Source organism: Colossoma macropomum, unplaced genomic scaffold (genome assembly GCF_904425465.1).
Source record: "Colossoma macropomum unplaced genomic scaffold, Colossoma_macropomum, whole genome shotgun sequence".
Classification (NCBI taxonomy): domain Eukaryota; kingdom Metazoa; phylum Chordata; class Actinopteri; order Characiformes; family Serrasalmidae; genus Colossoma; species Colossoma macropomum.
In genome coordinates, this window is record NW_023496019.1 from 70,001 (window position 1) to 93,085 (window position 23,085).

Below are 23,085 nucleotides of genomic sequence, written 5' to 3' on the forward strand. Positions count from 1 at the left end.
CAGTCAGAGCCCTGACGCCAATTTATTTAATAAGAGAACTTTTATAGGTTCATCCAGCCATATAGTTCTTCCCGTCCAGGCTTAGGTTAATTCTCTAAAGGCACTTTCAAGTCTAAGTTTTGAGCGACTTCCAAAGAGTCACACTGCCTCAGACCATTTAACTGTGAATCACGTTACTCGAGCTTTTTTGTCCTTTTGACTTTTATTAATTTTTTTGTTTGTTTTTGTTTTATTTTCTGTTGTTTATCATTGAATGTAGTCCAAAGTAGTTTGATATTTAGCCAATAAATGCCCTTTTATTGAAGCACCCTTGGTGTGATCGCTTCTCTCTCCTGCCCTGGTCTGTAGACTTCAAATAAATCTGGGTTACCCCACACCCTTATCTAAGGTTCTAGCAATAATAACATTCAAATTGCAAAACCTGTTACACTGTGATTAATAATAATAGAAAAAATGGATTAAGAATTCTAAGAAAGTTATTCAAATAATTAAAAATTGTAAATTGTATCGGATTAGAGCCCCAAACTACCATCTAATAATAAGCAATACACATTCAGCCAGTTATAAATGTTTATAATACACACAGCTTGTGACAGTCACTGTTATTAGTTAGCCTCTGATTTTACAGTGCATCAGCTAGCAAGATGGGGGGTCACCACAAATTTCACTTAAGACCCCTAAAGTCTAGAAGTGGCCCTGTTAGTGAGAGTTTCTGCACTGAACAGATCTTACCACTGGACGGTCCTTCATTGTCTCCTTTTTTATCAGTCCGCTTCTCTGGCTCTGGTGTGTTTAAATTCAGGAACAGTGAGGATGAGAAAAAAACAAACAAGAACTTTATTGAGTGCAGATCTGATACAAATCACTGCATCTAAATCACTGGAGTTCTGTTAGTAACAGTCAGTGAAGAAAACAGAGGAAGACCTACCTTCAACCTGAAGCTGCACATCACAGATCTCTGAAGCACCACACTCACACGTGTAGACTCCACTCTTACTGAGATCAGCGTCAGTGATGTTGAGAGAGAGATCTCCCTTCAGGTACTGATCATGGATCATCTGACATCCCTTCTTCACTGATCTACATTCAGTCTGATCACACTCAGCCAGAACATCAGTGGATTTACTGAACTCAGTCGATCTGACCACACGAGTCTTAGAGGCATCGCGCTTCGCTCTCGCTGAAGAATCTAAGAATTAACAAACGGTTGTGTTACATGTTTGTTAATTATTGTTACTGTTTGTATAAAAACATTAGTAATTCTTTGATTAAACTGAACATCTAAAATATACATTACTCTATTTTACCTTCACTCTGCAGTTACTATTTGGTATGATAATACTTGTGTTTTATTTCCATAAAATTGTCACCTACACCTGTTTTTACAGGGCCGAAAATGGCAGAATTAGTTTTATCCTTAAATATTTTATTAGTATTATACTCCAATTGTAGTTAAACGGTGCTTTACTGACTGATATGATGGTCAGTTTTGTTTAGTCACACTTCTTTAGGTCAAATAAACAGCAGAAACTCCCCGTCTGAAATAATATAAATACTATACAATATAAATATGAAAACCAAAAACGTACAGAAAGGAAATGAAGATCTAGTAAAAACAAAACTGTAATGAACAGTAGTCACATTAGGAGTCATAGTACCTTTATATGATATACACATAACTTAGTGGAAACAGGTACCACAAAACAAAGGTACAAATATTGGTTACCATACTGTGTTATTTGTAAATTGTCCATTTCAAGTTGTTCCAAACTCTAATACATGATAGATAATGTGGGGCAGTGTTAGAGATCTGCTTTTACAGTGTAAAACAATCTGATATGACTACATAATGAAAGATTAATGTATAATCCAGATACATGGACCACGTGGTTTACACACTGTAAAACAGATCCACTGGTTTAACCTAAAGTCAGTAACCTGGTTGCCTTCAGAATGAAAAACACTGATTACTGTTTTGTTAACTTACTATTATATTTTACAGTTAAAACACTGAATCATTCATGCTGCAGTCATTTGCTGAGAGACAAATCTGGTGTTTGGGCTCTTGAAAATGGAGAAGTTGTTTTACTTTTGTTCTTGTTATTTTACTTTTGGTCCTCTAAATGTAATTAAAACATTACAGAGTTAAGCAATAACAGCAGTTCATGAGGCCCAACTATGAGTTTGTATGTACTGCAGAAGAGATCGGGGAAAAACAGGGAGAGAGGCAAGAGATGAACTCAGAACATACAAGATTCCACAGAAATGCAAGAAAAATGTACGAATGACAACTAGAGTAAGGAATGAACGACAGGAGTGACAGAGGAGTACAGAGGAGAAGTGAAGGCAGGGAGGATCCATCAGCCAGGGCCTGGGACAGCCAACCCTGTGTTTGTTTACCTTGTGAAAATTAGGCCTGATTTTAGTTAAGACTTGTATGTAAGATAAACACTGAAATATTAGATCTAAATAATATTAAGCTGTGTTCATTCATCAAATATAGGTTGAAATACGGTGAAGTCTGTGAATTCTGTGTTATGGTTGCTGTGAGTCGAACCCAGAAACACAAAATGCTACAGGTCAGATTTGAACTAGAAACCTCCTGTTTTCCCACAGTGTTAACACATTGTAGTGGTTTAGTATCTAATCAGTGACAATTTGAACACACTGGTCATGCATATTTTAGTCAATATTACTTTTCATGAGTCTAATTAAAGCTTCATTTTCACTGACGTTCATGATACAGTTCCACCATATCTGTGGCTACTGTTCATAGGTGTTTGGTTCCAGCTATCATGGTCCATGGTACTGTGGTCCAACTGAGCTGCAATGGTTTTGGGAATCAGTTGTTGGTTGGATGTTTGTTACATAACTTCTGTAAGATAATATTTGAACTGCAGCCCATTTGGTCAGATTCTGAAGAAGAGAGTGACTGCAGGGCTACAGCAGATTCAGAACCTGTCATTGATCTTAAGTGAGCTTTTCAGAACAAATAAACAAACTGGAATCAGCCAGAAACCAAAAGAGCACAGCTCAGCAAACAAGATGTGCTGTGAAACACTTTACAGACTGACTGGAACAAATTCAGCTTCATCTGGAAACACTGAAAAAGCTGAGCTCAACCTGATATTCACACTGTTTCAGGGCTCTGAGGGGTCTACTTTGTGGAAGAGCGAATTGCTGACGTTGAGCCACTTTTGCTACAATGTTTGGGACTTCTTTGCTTTACTGTTTCTATTTGCAGAACTGTTTTATAAGAGCAACCAAACACTTGAGGAAGAGAGAGACAGATGGTGTGAGGGCCCGGTCCAGAGCTCAACCCACACCGGCCACTAGAGGGCGACGTAAGACTACCCCTAATCAAGGGAGATCCCACACTACACCTGTGGAATGGCCTATTTAAGAGCAATGCTCAGTTCCAGCCTCACTCAGTCTCTGCATAAATATCCTTACAAACGACTGGACTGGTAACCCGAGGAGAGACGAGAGCGTTCATGAAGGCTCTTGAGTTTTATCCTCTGTCTCTGCTCTTGAAAGAAAAGAAAAAAAAAACCCAAACAGTTCAAAGAAAATAAAGAAACACAACAGGTAAGAAAAACAGAGAGGGGAGAAGAAAAGACCTGAATGAAAAAAGAAAAACAATTAATATCTTTGTTTGATGTGAAATGATGTGAAATTATTTACTAAAGAACTTTGGGTTGGTATTATCAGTGGTCAGTCTCCTTTCACCTTGCCAATCAATTAGAAAAGAACTAAGAAAACCATCAGCTGGTTCTGAGGCTTCTAAACGCTCTAACAGCTCCCAACACACAGCAGCAACTGAAAAAATTATGAATGATCCATGGAGAGGGGCACCCAGCCCCCCTCAATGCTGAATATGTAACGTCACTGCCTGAGAGACAGTGGGTAAGACCCCACCATACCCCTACCCTACTGACCCCCACCCTCAATACCCCCATCCTTCCGACCACCACCCCACACACCCACTCTAGTGACTTCTACCATGCCGACCCCACCCCCATACCCCAAACTACGGACCCCCATACCCTGACCTACGGACCCCCATACCCCAAACTACTACAGACCCCCACCTCCCACACCACCATCCTTCCAACCCCTACCCCATACGCCCACTCTACTGACCCCTACCATATTGACCCCACCCCCCATACCCCCACCCTACAGATAATCATAATTACTAACCCTATAATTAAAATAATCTTAATCTTATTATAGTATTTACAGAAGTCAATACGGTCATTATTTATTTCAGATCTCGTAGTTATTTTGTTTGTTGCTATGGTTACAGTGTGTATTTGACAGTACTGCTAATAACGCTATTCTGAACTGCACTGAACTGAGAACAGAGAAACAGAGAGAGAACAGAGATGAACACTTACCCTTAAACTCAGTGGAGTTAACTGATCCCTTCCATCTGACCACACCAGAACACCTCTTAGAGCAGGGCAGAGCAGCCGTCTCATTAAGCTTCACCTTCACTGTAGAAACAGCTGATTCAGACAAAGAAAGACAGAATCAGTAAAGGAGAGTTGAGAATTGGTTTAGCAACAGTTTAAGAAGTGGCTGTGTTAAAATGTTGGTTAATTATTGTTGATATTTGTAGAAGAAACAGATTAATAATGTCTTTATTAAACTCAACATCTAAAATACTATATTTTCCACTCAGTTGCATATTTTACATGCAGTTGCCATTTGGAATGATAATACTTTTTTATTAATTCCACAAAAACTGTCATCTAAATCAGTAAAACAGTTTTATACTTAAACAAAGCAGATAAGCTCTGATCTCAGACTTAAGAATTTTCTGTAATATAGGCCTAAAACAGTGTGAATATCAGGTTGAGCTCAGTATCTTTCAGTGTGTCCAGATGAAGCTGGATGTGCTTTTGTTCCAGTCAGTCTGTAAAGTGTTTCACAGCACGTCTTGTTTGCTGAACTGAGCTCTTTTGGTTTCTGGCTGATTCCAGTTTGTTTAGTTGTTTTGAAAAGCTATCATAATGTGTCCATCGGAACATATGGTTACTGTAAAAAACATAACGTTTTCATTTATGATAGAACACTTCTCAACCAATCGGGGGGGCATTTCCCAAACAACGACGCAAGTCACCGCTAAACTAACATTGAAGAAAGAAAAACAATTAATATCTTTGCTTGATGTGAAATAATTAAATTATTTAAATTATTTATTTTTAATAAAATAAAAATGATTTACTAAAGAACTTTAGGTTGGTATTATCAGTGGTCAGTCTCCTTTCACCTTGCCTTTGTATTTGCTTTGGGCAGTACTGCTTGGTGTTCTGCTGTTTCTTGCCCTGTGCCAGCCAGCTTCCCTGGCAGTCCTTTGTTCTCCCTCCCACTGTAGTGAGTTCAGTTAGAATTCTAGTTTCCACCCATTTTCGGGTCCTATTGGTTAAAGTCCACTCTATTTTCCCCACCTCAGCTGAGTGGGTTTGATCCCTGCTTGTTCAGTTTTTAGTTAGTGTTTCACTTCCTTACATGTTCTGCACTCGGGTTCTCCCTAACGCCTGTGTTCCTGGCTCACTCGGTTTATGCTGGTTTTCATGCAGGGAGGCCTGGGTTTGAATTCTCCTCTGAGTGAGTGAAAAGCGAGAGCAGCTAACACTGTAAAATGAGCTCTTGAACTACTGAACTATCTTGAACTGTCATCAAAATGTAGGTATTTTTCACTAAATCCTTCAAGAAAACAACCTGAAAAGGAATCAGAGTTTCGTGGACTGACAGAGAGAATAAGTGCTGGCAGAATTTGGACTTCAGTACACAAAGAGAGGGGGAAACAGAAGAACTTCAGGTATGGCAATACAACATCATACAGTGAGGGAGGATCAGTTGCTGAAGAACACACTGCTCAAAAGCTTTAAACTGAAAAAACTAGAACTCTCAGCTCCACTAGTAACTGGAGCTAACTGCTGAAGTGCCAGACGCCCCCAAGATGGAGCCGTTAGAAACTACAGCACTGCTTGGTCAGCAGTGCAGTGCAGAGAGGTGGAGTGTCCTGTGAAGTGTAAGAGAGATCAGGCAAAGAAACAACACAAAGAAAAGACCCTAAAAGAGAACCAGACACTCTGTACACAGACTTCATCCAGCTTTACGGCAAGAGGATCAAAAACAACCTGATCTTCCACACCGCCGCCCGTCCGCACGGACATCTGCAGACGCTACAGAGTCACCTTTAAAGAGGGCATCGGCAGAGGAGGAGGAGTCACTGTCTGCACAGACGAACACCTGGACACTGATAACTGTTACAGTGTTTTGGCAACACTGTATTTGACAGTCATGTTAATAATGCTATTCTGAACTGCACTGAACTGAGAACAGAGGAACAGAGAGAGATGAACACTTACCCTTAACATGAAGGTGCACATCACAGAGATCTTTACCACCACAGTCACACGTGTACCAGCCTCTCTTAGTGGAATCAGCATCAGTGATGATGAGAGAGAGATCTCCCTTCAGGTACTGATCACGGATCATCTGATATCCCTCCTTCACTGATCTGCATGAAGTCTGATCACACTCAGCCAGAACATCAGTGGGTTTACTGAACTCCGTCCATCTGACCAAACCAGAGCATCTCTTAGAGCAGGGCAGAGTCGCAGGCTCATTAAGCTTCACCTTCACTGTAGAAGGAGCTGATTCAGACACTGAAAGAGAGAATCAGTAAAGGAGAGTTGAGAATGGGTTTAGTAACAGTTTAAGAAGTGGCTGTGTTAAAATGTTAATTATTGTTGATATTTGTAGACGAAACAGATTAATAATGGATTAATAATGGTTTTATTAAACTGAACATGTAAAATATACATTATTATATTTTCCACTCAGTCACCATTTGGAATCACCTAAATCAGTAAAACAGTTTTATACTTCAATGTTTTATTAGTGTTATACTCCAGTACCTGTAGTTACACTGTGATTTACTGGCTGATATGATGGTCAGTTTTGAATGGAAACACTTTTTAAACTCAACTAAACAACAGAAACTCCCTCTCTAATAACATAAATACTGTAAATTATGAGTTATGAATATAGTAGAATGGAGCTATTTTCACACGACAGTGCTTTGTGTTTAGATTACTGTTAAACAGTCTGTAATTCCTGACGCATCGTCAGCAGTGTAGTGGACGCAGCACCTGGGTTCAGCTTAAAAGACCTCCACAACCCCAAAGCTAACAGCTCGTGTTCCACAGAGTCCAGATGAAGCCGTAACACTGGGATTAAGACACTCACAAACTCTCTGTTTACGAGCCCCGGTCAGGAACCAGGAGCCATATTACAGAAAATGATTAAGACTGAGATCATAGCTTATCTGCTTTGTTGTCATGGTAACTTCAGTTAGGACTGAATTTGGGACAGAAGCCATTACAGAATAACAGCTCTGAAGTCTATAATCTCTTATTTCCAGATAAGAAAACGGTTTTACAGAAACATCCTAACTAAGCAAAATCTCCTAAATATGTTCTTAACTTTAAGATGAACTCCAGAGCCTCTTAACTTCTGTTTTAATCGTCTGTTTCTATTGTTTTATGCAGTGACAGTCAGCACAGTTCACTGTAACCAGCATAATGAGCTACATTTCTCTAAACTGAAAACGCTGCTTTGACTTATGATTTTATTTTCTAACAGCGTTTAAAAATCTCAGACACTACAGACTCGAACATGTGTCTGTTATTAGGAGGGATAACGTTTAAACAGCTAAAGTGGGGAGCGGCGTCGCTCTGATAAACAGCAGGGGGCGCTCTCACAGCATTCACAACTCACAGTTTATCACACTTTAGTTCTGTTTGACCTTTTTTTACCTTAGTAATGGTTGCTAATAGCCGTCTGACTAACTAACTTGATCATGTGTTGACGTTTCAGCTGTGCGGATATGGTCGGTTGCTAGGTAACAGACAGTTGATTGTCAACTTCAATCGAGTAAGTTAAGATTTCCTAAATGGAGATAAGAAAAGATGCTGTAAGATAAGATAAGGTTCCTAAATTAAGGTCAGATTTGCTTCTGTAATACGAATTTGTGATGAATCTTATCTTGACCTGTCAGAACTTCAGACAAAAAGATAAGAAGTTTCTGTAATTCGGTATTCAAACTGTGAGTAACTGTTATGGTATTTGAAGCGTTTTTGTCCCTGATATCTTTCGTTTATTCCGTTATTGTGGATCTGATTTAGATGAACAAAGGTACAGTGGAATTCCTGTGGATGAAGCTGCTCACTGTGTACCACCAATCAGAACTGACTTTGTCTTAGCAGCACCAAGAAAATTAGAGGTAGTACTATGTAGCCTCAACATCTGACCATATTCAGAACCATGGCCCTGCTGAGCCTTCAAGTCCAGCCTCATCCAGAATCTCGGAACTGTACTCGCCACGCTGCAACACAACCGGCCACTGCACCCACTCACACCCTAGGTGGCGCAAGTAGGCTTGTCACCGGGAAAGCATTGAAGTCTTCCTCCTGGGGCTGCTGCTGACTGAGGCTACTATGAACATCAGCTCACTCTAGATTTTCTCTACAGTCTTGTTTTGTATCTTTTAATAAAGTTTATCACTGAAAGTATCTTGAATTTTGTTTTTTGATATTTAGCTAAATAAACTGCCCTTTTGATTGAAGTGTCCTTCGTGTGAGCGTGTTTCCTTACTTCCTGTGGTCAGCTGGGAGAGATGACTCTGGTTACCCTAGACCCTTATTTGAGTAACAATAAAATAATTAAATTGCTTATTTCCTCTACAGCAGTAATTCACCAATAGCAATTAAACTGGCTCTGACGACACGATCTGATTGGTTGAGAAGTGTTCTATCACAAATGACAACATGTTGATTTTTTACAGTAACTGTTCCAGTCTGCTGAGCACAAAACAAACACAGACACATCAGATAACTTCTACTGGATAGTATTTGTGCTGCAGCCCATTTGGTCAGATTCTGAAGAAGAGAGTGACCGCAGGACTACAGCAGATTCAGAACCTCTCGTCTGTGATATTAAGTAAGTTTTTCAGAACAACAGAACAAATTGGAATCAGCCAGAAACCAACAGAGCACAGTTCAGCAAATGAGACGTGCTGTGAAACACTTTACAGACTGACTGGAACAAAACCACATCCAGCTTCATCTGGACACACTGAAAGATACTGAGGCAGTTTTACAGCTCTGTCTGTAACACAGTGACTTATTATGATGAAGAAACAGCCAATATTAAAGCACATTTGATATGTTTAGGGCGTCTTTACTTTTCTCTTCACTTTGCAAAACTGCTGTGTAAAAGAAAACTGGAGGGAGTGTTTTATCAAGAGTAACAACAAAACATTAAAAATGTTGAGGTGAAAAACTTTAAGTGAGGAACTAAAACAGCACAGTGTGAAGAGTAAGAACAGTGCAGTACTCACCATCAGCGAGTGTGACCAGTAAGATCAGGACACAGAGAGCAGAACTGTAGTACTGCATGACTGACCTACATCAGGATTCCTAAAAACGACACATAAAGATCAATAAATAAGAAATCACCTGTATCTTAACAGCAACACCACCTGTTCTGAACTTCAGATGGGTCAGAGTTAGTAGTTCTGCTTGTTTTAGTTTTTTAAAGCCCTCCCTCTAAAGCCTGATCAGATCAATAGCAGCTGTTGTTCATGCTCACTTGTTTAGTAATATTTCTAATGCACCTGTGTTCGCCTTTGATTTAGAATGATACAGAGTAAAACTGCATTAAGGCTCAGGAGGTTCAGTGGAGTCTTATACTGATGTTTCTTTCATATGGAACCTGGGAACATGAAAGGAGAGATGAACAAGATATGAAAGTTACACCTGGACCGAGTGGTGAAAATCAAAGTAAAATCTTTCTTTTTATTTACAACCCCAATTCCAAAAAAGTTGGGAAGCTGTGTAAAATGTAAATAAATGTAAATAAAAACAGGATGCAATGATTTGCAAATCTGACAGACCCATATTTTATTCACAATAGAACATAGAACACATATCAGATGTTGAGTGAGACATTTTACCATTTCATGAAAAACATTAACTCAATTAGAACCTGATGGCAGCAACGCATCTCAAAAAAGTCGGGACAGGGCCGTGTCTACCATCGTGTAGCATCCCCTCTTTTTCAACACCAGTCTGTAAACATCTGGGAAGTGAGGAGACCAGCTGCTGGAGTTTTGGGAGAGAAATGTCATCCCATTCTTGTCTGATGTAGGATTCTAGCTGCTCCACAATTCTGGGTCTTCTTTGCTGGATTTTTCGTTTCATGATGCACCAAATGGCCAAATGTTTTCTATTGGTGAAAGGTCTGGACTGTTGGCCAGTTCAGCACCTGGACTCTTCTTCTGCGAAACCATGCTGTTGTGATGGATGCAGTATGTGGTTTATTGTCTTGCTGAAACATGAAGTCCTTCCCTGAAAGAGACGCTGTCTGGATGGGAGCAGATGTTGTTCTAAAACCTCTATATACTGTTCAGCATTGATAGAGCCTTTCCAGATGTGTAAGCTGCCCACGCCATAGGCACTAATGCACCCCCAAACCATCAGAGATGCAGACTTTTGAACTGTGTTTCCAAAAAAGAATTAGAAATTTTGCTTCATCTGACCACAGAACAGTTTTCCATTTTGCCTCAGTCCATTTTAAATGAGCTTTGGCTCAGAGAAGACGGCTGTGCATCTGGATTGTGTTGACATTTGGCTACTTTTTTGCATGATACAGCTTTAACTTGCGTTTGTGGATGGTATGGCGAACTCTGTTCACAGACAATGATTTCTGGAAGTGTTCCTGAGCTCATGCAGTGATTTCCAGTACAGAATCATGCCTGTTTTATTGCAGTGCCAAATGAGGGTCCAATGATCACAAGCATCCAATATTGACCGTCGGCCTTGTCCCTTGCGTACAGGGACTTCTCCAGATTCTCTGGATCTTTTGATGATATTATGTACTAAATTGTTCCACAATTTTTAGACACCGTTTTTCTCAGATTGGTGAACCTCTCCCCATCTTTGCTTCTGAGAGACTCTGCCTCTCTGAAATGCTCTTATTATACTCAGTCATGTGAGTTAGTTGCAAATTGCTCCTCCAGCTGTTTTTTATTAATACCACTTACTTTTCCAGTCTTTTGTTGCCCCTGTCCCGAATTTTTTGGAGATGCGTTGCTGCCAACAAGTTCTAAATGAGTCAGTGTTTTTCATGAAATGGTAAAATGTCTCACTTTCAACATCTGATCTGTGTTCTATTGTGAATAAAATATGGGTCTGTGAAATTTGCTGTTTTTATTTATATTTATTTACATTTTACACAGCGTCCTAACATTTTTGGAATAGGGGTTGTTTTTTTTTCTTATTTTTCTGTATGTGTTTTCTGTATTTTTCACTCATCACAGTATGTGTACAGAACACACAACTAAAAGTCTACAAAGCGCCTTTTTCTCTCAGGCTTGTCTAAAACGTGATAAACCTGTTTAATGTATTAATGTACAGAGTAAAGAACCTCCAAAGGTCCACAGTAGATGGACAGACTGCTTAAACTAGGACAGTCTGGGTTATATACCCAGGTGAAGTTGGTTTGTTCTGTCTGATTCTCTTCTGCCTACAAACGTTGGTTAAAACACTGGTGATGGTTCTGTTTTCACTGTTTCTCTGCTGCTTCCTGTTTCCTGTTTAAGGATTTCCTTTGTGAGAAAAGTGAAGCCTCCTTAAAATCCTCCTCCAGCCTGACTTACTGTTCATATTCAATCTATGACAAACTAAGATCACAGAAAACTCTTTTCTACTTGCTTTGTTCAATTACACGGTAAACAATCATATAATAATAAAATAATAAATAAATAATAATAATAATAATAACAGAGTATTAGAGTAGAGCAGTGTTAGCGCGGTGTAAGAGTAAGTTACTTATTCTGTAGTGAGAGCTCAGAGATCATAGGGAATAGGGGTGCAGGAAAAAATCGATTCTAAGATGCATCGCGATGCGGACGTGAACGATTCTGAATCGATTCACAAATGTCAAAAATCGATTTTCTGAATATTTAATTTATAACGTAACGTTGACGGAACGCAAAAGGTGGAACTTGGAAGTACTCTAATAATTATAACACAGCCATATAACCCCCTAACAATCATAACACGGCCATATAACCCCCTAATAATCATAACACGGCCATGTAACCCCCTAATAATCATAACACAGCCATATAACCCCCTAATAATCAATACACAGCCATATAACCCCCTAATAATTATAACACAGCCATATAACCCCTAATAATCATAACAGCGCCATATAACCCCCTATTAATCATAACACAGCCATATAACCCCCTAATAATCATAACAGCGCCATATAACCCCCTAATAATTATAACACGGCCATATAACCCCTAATAATCATAACAGGCGCCATATAACCCCAATAATTATAACACGGCCAGATAACCCCCTAATAATCATAACAGCACCATATAACCCCCTAATAATTATAACACGGCCATATAACCCCTAATAATCATAACAGCGCCATATAACCCCCTAATAATTATAACACGGCCAGATAACCCCTAATAATCATAACAGCGCCATATAACCCCCTAATAATTATAACACGGCCATATAACCCCTAATAATCATAACAGCGCCATATAACCCCCTAATAATTATAACACGGGCCATATAACCCCTAATAATCATAACAGCGCCATATAACCCCCTAATAATCATAACAGCGCCATATAACCCCCTAATAATTATAACACGGCCATATAACCCCTAATAATTATAACAGCGCCATATAACCCCCTAATAATTATAACACGGCCATATAACCCCCTAATAATTATAACACGGCCAGATAACCCCCTAATAATCATAACAGCACCATATAACCCCCTAATAATTAGAACACAGCCATATAACCCCCTAATAATTATAACACGGCCATATAACCCCCTAATAATCATAACACGGCCATATGACCCCTAATAATCATAACAGCGCCATATAACCCCTAATAATTGTAAAACAGCCATATAACCCCCTAATAATCATAACACAGCCACATAACCCCCTAATAATTATAACACAGTCATATAACCCCTAATAATCATGACACAGCCATATAACACCCTAATAATCATAACACAGTCATATAACCCCTAATAATCATGACACAGCCATATAACCCCCTAATAATTAAAACACAGCCATATAACCCCCTAATAATTATAACACGGCCATATAACCCCCTAATAATCATAATACAGCCATATAACCACCTTATAATCATAACACAGCCATATAACCCCTAATATTCATAACACAGCCATATAACCCCCTAATAATTATAACACAGCCATATAACCCCCTAATAATCATAACACAGCCATATAACCCCCTAATAATCATAACACGGCCATATAACCCCTAATAATCATAACACAGTCATATAACCCCTAATAATTATAACACGGCCATATAACCCCCTAATAATCATAACACAGCTATATAACCCCCTAATAATCATAACACAGCCATATAACCCCCTAATAATTATAACACAGCCATATAACCCCCTAATAATCATAATACAGCCATATAACCCCCTAATAATTATAACACAGCCATATAACCCCTAATAATTATAACACAGCCATATAACCCCTAATAATCATAACACAGCTATATTAACCCCTAATAATCATAACACAGCTATATAACCCCTAATAATTATAACACAGCCATATACGCCCTAATAATCATAACACAGCCATATAACCCCTAATACTCATAACACAGCTTATATAACCCCTAATAATCATAACACAGCTATATAACCCCTAATAATTATAACACAGCCATATAACCCCTAATAATCATAACACAGCCATATAACCCCTAATAATCATAACACAGCTATATAACCCCTAATAATCATAACACAGCTATATAACCCCTAATAATTATAACACAGCCATATAACCCCTAATAATCATAACACAGCCATATAACCCCCTAATAATCATAACACAGCTATATAACCCCCTAATAATCATAACACAGCTATATAACCCCCTAATAATTATAACACAGCCATAAAACCCCTAATAATCATAACACAGCCATATAACCCCCTAATAATCATAACACAGCTATATAACCCCCTAATAATTATAACTGCCATAAATAATTTTACATTATAGCACTTATTTGCAGGAGTATTTATGTGCATCATAGTAATACTATCACTCTGACTGAGCGAGTCTCGGTAAAAGCTGAGAGCGGAATCTCTGACCAATGACCGCCATTTTGACTCTACTGACTCGAATTATAGATCATGGAAAATACGAGCTGTAATCGAGGCGTTTACACACCCAGTTCACACTGAACCAGTAAGACTATATAGTTATAGCAGTATTTTAACAGCTGGACATTCTAGTTTAGTCATGAGCCAATAATTCACCATTTTCAGTGGTCAATAATTCACCGAACTAGCGGCCATTTCACACAGTACCGGTCCTGACCCGGGTCAGTACAGTAAACACAGCGCTGTGTGTTTACCATAAACAGAGTTTACCTGCTTTAAATCAGCGCTAGTGCTGAGAGTCAGTGCTGACTGTAGGTCACTCACCCTGTAGGAGACTGAAGACCGTTTATCTCTGCTCTTTGTCTCTCTCTGAAAGTGCGTCACGCTGCAGAGTTACTTTCGGTTTCCCTTCAGGAAGTGAAGAACAGAGGGAAGTACAGCTGGGCGGATCCCTCACAGCACAAACCCCACATTTAATAAAACTACTGATACTGTGCTTTATGTAAACGGCTATTTTAATGATTAAGCTCAGAAAGTGAATGTAGGTACTGGAAAGGTAAAAACTCTTAAATTACTGCTGTAACTGCACAGGAACTACTTTTCCTTCCGCTCCTCGTGAACGCAGTCAGCCTCACAGTGACGCGGCGCGGAGTTATAGTGCAGTTATATCCCTCCGCCTCCTCCTCCGCAGCGCAGGAGGCGAATGAACCGGTCAGTCAGGGTTTTAACCCCATCAGGAGTGAATCCTCCTCTCAGCGCTTCTCTCTATGTTTACACAGCTCGGTGTGGGTCGGTCTGTCTGCTGCTACACGGGCTACCAGCCACCCGAACAGACCCGTATGAGCCGGAACTGCGGCTCGGTTCTGCCTCTGACTCACTCTGAGCCCGTCCGAGTCAGAGACTCTGCTGCGCGGCGTTTATTTAACTCTGTCTTCGTGTTTGTTCAGTTTTGGATCGAAACCAGGCGCTTATTGACTTTTCTCCTACGTCATCCGGGCGGAACTGTCCTCGTTGTGCACGGACAGCGGACAGTGGCTTTCACCTGATTGGTTGGGGCGCTGCCGTGTGTAATTTGCATAAAGAGGGGATCATCTGTTTCCCCAACATTTCACGTTCACACAAGTGAATTCAGCAGCACTGCCACCTCTGTTCTGGGTTTAGAGCGAGAGATTAAACAGTGTCTACACAGCGCGTTTGTCTCAGCCAAACTAAAGCGCTGAAGACTCCTAAACTGCTCTCTTTTCTAACGGGTTTGTTTGTGAATGATCTGAACCCCTAGCAGTCTGATTTTCTCTCTGTTCACACTGGACACTTTAATGTCCATTTCATAATATATGTGTGTAATGAGCCTGAGCTGTGTCCTGTTCAGAGCTGTTTAAATTAAATATATGAATTAACAGGACTTTTTGCTGCTACCTGTTTAAAATGGATGGGTTGATAGTTCAGATGGTGAGTTTGTATGCAGTGGTGCATCCACAATGGCAGACCTCCACACTACACAGTAGGCGAGAGTAGTTAGTGTGTCTGAACGTGTCGTGTTCATCAAACAGCACAAGATGAGCTGAAGTAAACACCAGGTGTTTGTCTACAAGTTTGAGGGAGATTTTTTGATAATCTGAAATATTTTTCAAGTAATAGATACTTTTAATAATACTAATCATATGCTGTATGGCTCACTCTACACTGTTAGAAATAAAGGTTCATCAAGGTACAAACAGTGTAAATGTTCCCCTCAAAGCTCCAACAGTGGTTTTAAGGTCTGATTGTGAACCTTAAATAAGTTCTTCCAGGTGAAAAGTTCATATTTGTACCTTTTCATAACCGAATGTTTTAAACAGAACAGTAAAATAAAAGCCTGGAGACGAGACAGGGTGTGTGGAGTCAGTACAGCTTAGAACATATCATTTCAGTGGATTATGGTTCAGTTGTGTTCCCTGACTAAAGGTACTGAGATGGAGCCTTGAGGGTTCCACCCCAGAGAGAAAAAGAGAAGCACATATACAAAGAGACTCAATTGTGAATTAAAGTAATAAATAAAGTTAATAAAATTTAAAGGCCTGCACCTGATCATGGCCTGTGATTATTATTTTTTTTAAATATGCTACTATTTGGCTTGGAAATAATCAAAGAATCATTAATGTAAAAAATGATGTAAAAAATGACATGAAAGATAATCAGAGAAACAGTGTAAGGTTTGGAAATAATGGAGATAATGGTGTGCAAATCTAACGGTTTGAATTATTTGGGAGGGGCAAGGAGGAGCCAGGTGATAACCATCCTTGCACAGAAAAGAGTATAAAGATTTTGGGGTTTTTGTGGAGTGGTCAGTTGTTGCCTGAGCCAAGTCAGAGTAATGCTTGTTTGTTGGAGAGCCTTAATCTTTTATTAAAGAAACTGCCTTTCCTGCCATCCTGGTGTGTTGAGTTTAATTTTAATTTTTGAATTTTTGAGCAAAGCTGCCTATTTTTGACTAGTTATCAGTAATGCTTGTCTAACCCCATTTCCCAAAAAAAGTTGGGACGCTGTGCAAAATGTAAAAAAACCAAAACAAAATATAATAATATAATAAAATCATTAAAACCCTATATTTAATAAAATAGTACAAAGACAACAAATCAAATGTTGAAACTGAGAAATTTTATTGTTTTTTTGAAAAATATTGTTTCATCACCTCTTCTTTAACAACACTGTAATGGTTTGTGAACTGAGGAGACACTGCTGTAGTGTAGAAAAGTGAAATGTTTTCTGTTCTTGTTGTATGTAAGATTTCAGCTGCTCATCAGTTCAGAGTCTCTTTAGTCTTTTTTTTTTTTTTACATTTCATAATGCGGCAAATGTTTTCAATGGTGACAGATCTGGACTGCAGGCAGGTCATTTTAGTGCCTGGACTCTTAATATGAATCAATGCTGCTGTAATACATGCAGAATATGGTTTGTCATTGTCTTGCTGAAATAATCAAGGCCTTCCCTGAAAAAAAGACGTCATCTGGACGGCAGCATATGTTGCCAAAACATGTATATATCATTCAGCATTAATGGTGCCTTCACAGATGTGCACGTCACCCATGCCATGTGCACTAATGCCCCCTATACCATCATGAATACTGGCTTTTAAACTGTGCACTGATAACAAGCTGAGTGGTCTTTAGCCTGGAGGACACAGTGTCCATGATTTCCAAAAAGAATTTCAAATGTTGATTCATCAGACCACAGGACACTTTTCCACTTCCCCTCAGTCCATTTTAAATGAGCTCAGGCCCAGAGAAGGTGGCAGCATTTCTGAATCTTGTCTATACTTAGTTTCTTCTTTGTGTTTTAGAGTTTTAACTTGCATTTGTGGATGCAGTGATGAACTGTTTTCACCGACAGTGGTTTTCAGAAGTGTTTCTGAGCCCATGCAGTGATTTCCACTACAGAATCATGTCTGTTTTTAATGCAGTGCTGCCTGAGGGCCCAAAGATCACGGCCAGCTTATACTGGTTTTTGGCCTTGCATACAGAGATTTCTCCAGACTCTCTGAATCTTTTAATGTTATTATGTACCGTAGATGATGAAAAGCAAAAGTTCTTTGTTATTTTAGGTTGAGAAACGTTATTCTTGAATTGTTGCACTATTTGATGGTGCAGTCTTTCACAGAGTGGTGACCCCCTCCTCATCTTTACTTCTGAAAGACTCCGCCTCTCTGGGATGCTTCTTTATACCCAATCGTGTTACTGACTTGTTGTCAATTAACCACCAGGTGTTTTGTTTAGCATTACACAACTTCACCAGCTTTGTTTGCCCCCCATCCCAACTGTTTTGGAACATGTTATTGGCATCAAATTAAAAATGGGCAAATATTTTTCAAAAAACAATACAATTTCTCAGTTTCAACATTTGATGTTGTCTTTCAAGTATTTAAATTTAAATGATTTAAATGATTTGCACATCATTGCATTTTGTTTTTATTTACATTTACATTTTGCACAGCATCTCAACTTTCTTGGAAACGGTTTCCAAAAAGAATTTAAAATTTTGATTCATCTGACCACAGAACCGTTTACCATTTCACCTCAGTCCATTTTAAATGAGCTTCAGCCCAGAGAAGATGGCAGCGTTTCTGGATCACGTTCTTCTTTGCATGATACAGCTTTAACTTGCGTTTGTGGATTGCACGGCGAACTGTGTTCATAAACGATGATTTCTGTAAGTGTTTCTGAGCTCATGCAGTGATTTCCAGTACAGAATCAGGCCTGTTTTTAATGCAGTGCCGCCTGACTGCCTGAAGATCAATACTGACCGTCGGCCTTGTCCCTTGCGTACAGGGATTTCTCCAGAATCTCTGAATCTTTTGATGATATTATGTACTGTATTGTAGTCACAATTTTACATTGAGGAACATTTTTCTGAAATTGCAATTCCCAAGTTCTCTTCCCAGGACTTTTTAAGAGTTTCAGTAGGTGCTACATATAAAGATTTAATCCAATTCTAAATAAGGAACATGAGTCGCTTCTGAAAATGATCAAGAGTAAGAACCTGAGCGATATGGGATTCAGGGGGACAGTTGGGGAATTGGGGGAAAAGCTTTTGAACAAAATGTCTGGCCTGAAAGAAGCGGAACAGGTGACTATTGGGTAAGCTGAATTTAGTTGATAGGTCTGAAAAGGATGAAAAGACACCATCCTTACAGAACTCGAAGACTGTGGTAAGCCCATTACTTGACCAGATGCAGAAAACCAGGTTGGAGCAGGATGGAGGATACAGGTGTTTTTTAGAACGGGCATATGGATTGAGGCACCATGTAAACCGTAGTGTTTCCCAAATTGGAGCCAAATTACAGATACTTTTATCAGCATTCTGGATCCAGGGTTCTGTCTCATGATGCAGTACTTCTCACTTACCCCACTAACTTTAGGCTTAGTTGGAGCCCCCAGATTAGCTAGTTACTCTTGTCGATCTACAAGCCAAACAAATGGTATGATGTTAACACCACAAAAACTTTCATCTTTAAGCTTTTTCAGCTCAGTGTCTGTAGCAGCCCTCTGTCTCGAGGAATAATACACAGAGAGTCTCTAACAGGGGCTGAATTTTTAGCTTCTTAATTTTCACATCTAGTTTCTGGACTTCAAGTTCTGCCAGTTGCACCTTGAGAGTTCTCAGAAGAACCTCAGACAAGTCCAGATTCTGGGGTCGTACTACAGAAACGTCCTCTTTTTTGTTCTGGTTAAGATCTGAGAAGTCAAGAAAAGATTTCTCAGAAATTCATATCACAGAAGCAAATGTGATCTTAATTTAGGAATCTTTTCTTACAGCATCTGATCTACAGTTAAGAAACCTTAACCTACTTGATCAAAGTCGACAGCCAGCTGTCATGTCTGTTTCTTAGCAACTGACTGTACACACACAGCTGAGACCTGAACACATAATCAAAATAATCAAGTTAGCCAGACAGCTACAATACTGATGTACAAAAGGCCAAACAAACCTAAAGAGTGATAATCTTAATGTATGAATATAGTGAGAGCGCGCCCTGCTGTTTATCAGAGCATCGCCGCTCCCCAGTTTCAGTCTCCATTTCCCAAAAACTTTAGCCGAGCGCGCTAACGTTACTCCTCCTAATAAACAGACACACGTTCAGCTCCGTCTCCTCATTATTCACCACCATCACTGTAATATTTCATCATCACCCTCACCGACACTGAACTTCTCATTAAAATATAAATTCAAATCTTCCTGTATCAACATAACTAGTGTCATTTGGTTCATTTTCAGGAAGTTTAATGTTAAGAAAATATTTTCCCTATTCATTTATTGCATGTCTGACTGAATTAACATGACTGCCGCTAACGGCGTACAGGTTGTGGTGCAGCAGTGTGCTGGTACCTCACACACTGACCAAACACACTTAGTTAGAGTCAGTCACACAGGTGCAGTTAGGCTGCTGATATGTTCCAGAGTGAAGCCCTGGAGACGGGCGAACTGCTGAGGACTTAATTTAGCAACCGCTAAAAAACTAGACAATAATAATAAAAAGAAACATATGTTCAACAAAGCCCTGGTGACTGCATTGTTTTCAGTATTTAATAAACTATAACTAATAAAAATGTCAAAAAGAATCTATAAGTTGTTTTATTATGATTCTCATCTTTCTTCTTCTTATTATTATTAACCCACCCAGTTGGGTTAAAATAACCCAGCATGCGTTCTGTTCAGTATTCACCCAGTGCTGGATGACCAAATAACCCAGCATGCGTTCTGTTCAGTATTCACCCAGTGCTGGATGACCAAATAACCCAGCATGCGTTCTGTTCGGTATTCACCCAGTGCTGGATGACCAAATGACCCAGCATGTGTTCTGTTCGGTATTCACCCAGTGCTGGATGACCAAATGACCCAGCATGTGTTCTGTTCAGTATTCACCCAGTGCTGGATGACCAAATGACCCAGCATGTGTTCTGTTCGGTATTCATCCAGTGCTGGATGACCAAATGACCCAGCATGCGTTCTGGTCGGTATTCACCCAGTGCTGGATGACCAAATGACCCAGCATGTGTTCTGGTCGGTATTCACCCAGTGCTGGATGACCAAATAACCCAGTTTGGGGTTTTCAGCCCAGCATTTTACAGAGTTCAGGAACTACTTTTCTTTCCTCTCCTCATAAACACTCCTAAGCTGCGTCTGGAACAGTTCACTGGGTAATTTATCCCCTATTCACCGTACAGCACTGGACATGAAGCAGACTGACCAAAAGAAGCACTGAGCTTCACAGAGAAGCTCCGGACTTCAGTGTGACACATCCACGTTCTGTACATACACAGATCAACACGACAGCCATCTTGACTCTACTGACTCCTGTTACCCAGTTAGGAGAACTCAGGCTGTAGTTCAGACGTTCACACACCCAGTCCAAAATAACCAGTAAACTGAGTTATGGACGGGTATTTTTTAACAGTGGTCAGCGATTCTCAGTGTTTTTAATGGTTAGTAATTCTCCAAACTGCTGCAGCTGCAGCTCAGCGGCCATTTCACACAGTACCGGTCCTGACCCTGGTCAGTACAGTAAACACAGCGCTGTGTGTTCACCATAAACAGAGTTTACCTGCTTTAAATCAGCGCTAGTGCTGAGAGTCAGTGCTGACTGTAGATCACTCACCCAGTAGAAGTATAAAATCCGTTTATTTCTGTTCTTTTGTTTCTCTCTGAAAGTGCGTCACACTGAAAAGCTACTTGTGGTTTCACTTCAGGAAGTGAAGTACAGAGCGAAGCACAGCTGGGTGGATCCTTCACAGCACAAACCCCACATTTATTAAAACTACTGATACTGTGCTTTATGTAAACGGCTATTTTAACGATTGTGCTCAGAAAGTGAATGTAGGTACTGGAAAAGTGAAAACCTCTTAAATTACTGCTGTAACTGCACAGGAACTACTTTTCCTTCCGCTCCTCATAAACACACTCCGTCTCACAGTGAGGTGAGTCCTCTTCCTCACTACAAAGTAGACGGGGACGGTCAGTGTGTCTGAACGTGTCCTTTTCATCAAACAGCACGAGAGGAGCTGAAGTAAACACAAAGTGTGTTTGTCTACAAGTTACCAGTGTTTATATGTTGAGGAATTATACGTCATTTTACGTTAAAGCTTGTGAAACAGGGCTGTAACTGAGAGCTTTATCAGTGTAAATGTGGTAAATGTTCATGTCTGAAAGTAGCTTAACGGTTAGTACACGGTTAATAACGTTACTGTCAAATTAGAGGATGACTGATGACAACGGCTACACAAGCAGTCTAAATTATATACATTTATTTTATATCAGTTTAACTGGCTAATGTTATTGCTGAGGACTGGATGCTCATTTGGGGTTCTAACAACCCAGATAGCAGCATATATCGGTCCACTGTCTTGATAAGGTCAGCGCGCCACTGACTGTTTGCCACTGCTGGTCCCCCCTCGGACCACCCAGATTACTCTCCTCCACACAAACGCACACTAGTTTTTAATCCCCTAAAAGAGATTTTAAATGCACAGAGACTTTTATTTTAGAAAATGAACTAAGAAAAATATTACAAACAATTGACAGAGGAAAAGTGAATGACTTAATATAAAATGGTTTTGTAGAAAATGTCGTGACGCTGAGCTGGATCAAAATTATTTACCACACTAATTTACAAAGTAAAACTAAAGGAACGAAGGAAGGAAAAATCAGTAAAATGGACTGTGAGGGAAAATAAGTAATGATGAATGGAATTTTGTCTAACACTCTGCTTAAACACCGGTTGGCGGCCCAGAAACACTGAGCAAAACGCCAGTGGATAACCAGCTTTGCCATTACCGGGCCAACAGTGGTCCACTGTCCTCTGAAAATCAGGGAAGTTACAGTTTACATTACAAATATTTTTATTTTCCGAATGTTTTTGTGCATTTTATCGAGTCGTAAACATATTACATTGTAGAGGTGAAACAGTGAAAACACTGTTTCTACATCTACCCTAACCCTTCAACCTTAACCCACCCAGCACCCTAGAAACCTTCCTTTCCATTAAAGCACTGGAAGCTGGAGAACGGACCTCTAGAGAAGCACCTGTTTGTTGTCTCATAAAAATGCATTCAGCAGATGATCAAGATTGACAAACAAAGATTTACTAATGACCACTAGTATATTTTGAAAAGAATCTAAAACTCTTGGAAGGCTGACTATTTTAATCAAGCTGTCACGGCCTGTAAGAGATTATGGAAGACAGCCCCCCCTGACTACGTCTAATGTAAATTTGTCCAGCACGGGCTAAACACAAATTTT

General features: G+C 39.7%; 1 protein-coding gene across 14 annotated transcripts in view; it reads right to left on the bottom strand.

Annotated features, from left to right (window-relative positions):
* The window catches only part of LOC118803960, a 62,929-nt gene extending 41,182 nt beyond the window's left edge, over nucleotides 1-21,747 (bottom strand). For 2 of the 14 annotated variants that reach the window (XM_036564518.1, XM_036564516.1), the window contains exons 1-6: nucleotides 14,638-15,087; nucleotides 9,419-9,497; nucleotides 6,384-6,683; nucleotides 4,401-4,523; nucleotides 929-1,189; nucleotides 733-783 (exon numbers count right to left, since the gene is read on the bottom strand). In XM_036564518.1, coding sequence (XP_036420411.1) covers nucleotides 733-783; nucleotides 929-1,189; nucleotides 4,401-4,523; nucleotides 6,384-6,683; nucleotides 9,419-9,476 — 793 coding nt within the window. In that variant the 5' untranslated portion in view covers nucleotides 9,477-9,497; nucleotides 14,638-15,087. Of the gene's footprint in view, nucleotides 1-732; nucleotides 792-927; nucleotides 1,190-4,400; nucleotides 4,524-6,383; nucleotides 6,684-9,418; nucleotides 9,498-14,583; nucleotides 15,302-21,445 lie in introns of those variants that run through there. The other 12 variants (XM_036564514.1, XM_036564513.1, XM_036564511.1 and 9 more) reach the window with 12 other exon arrangements.
* Between the last annotated feature and the right edge of the window lie 1,338 nt (nucleotides 21,748-23,085).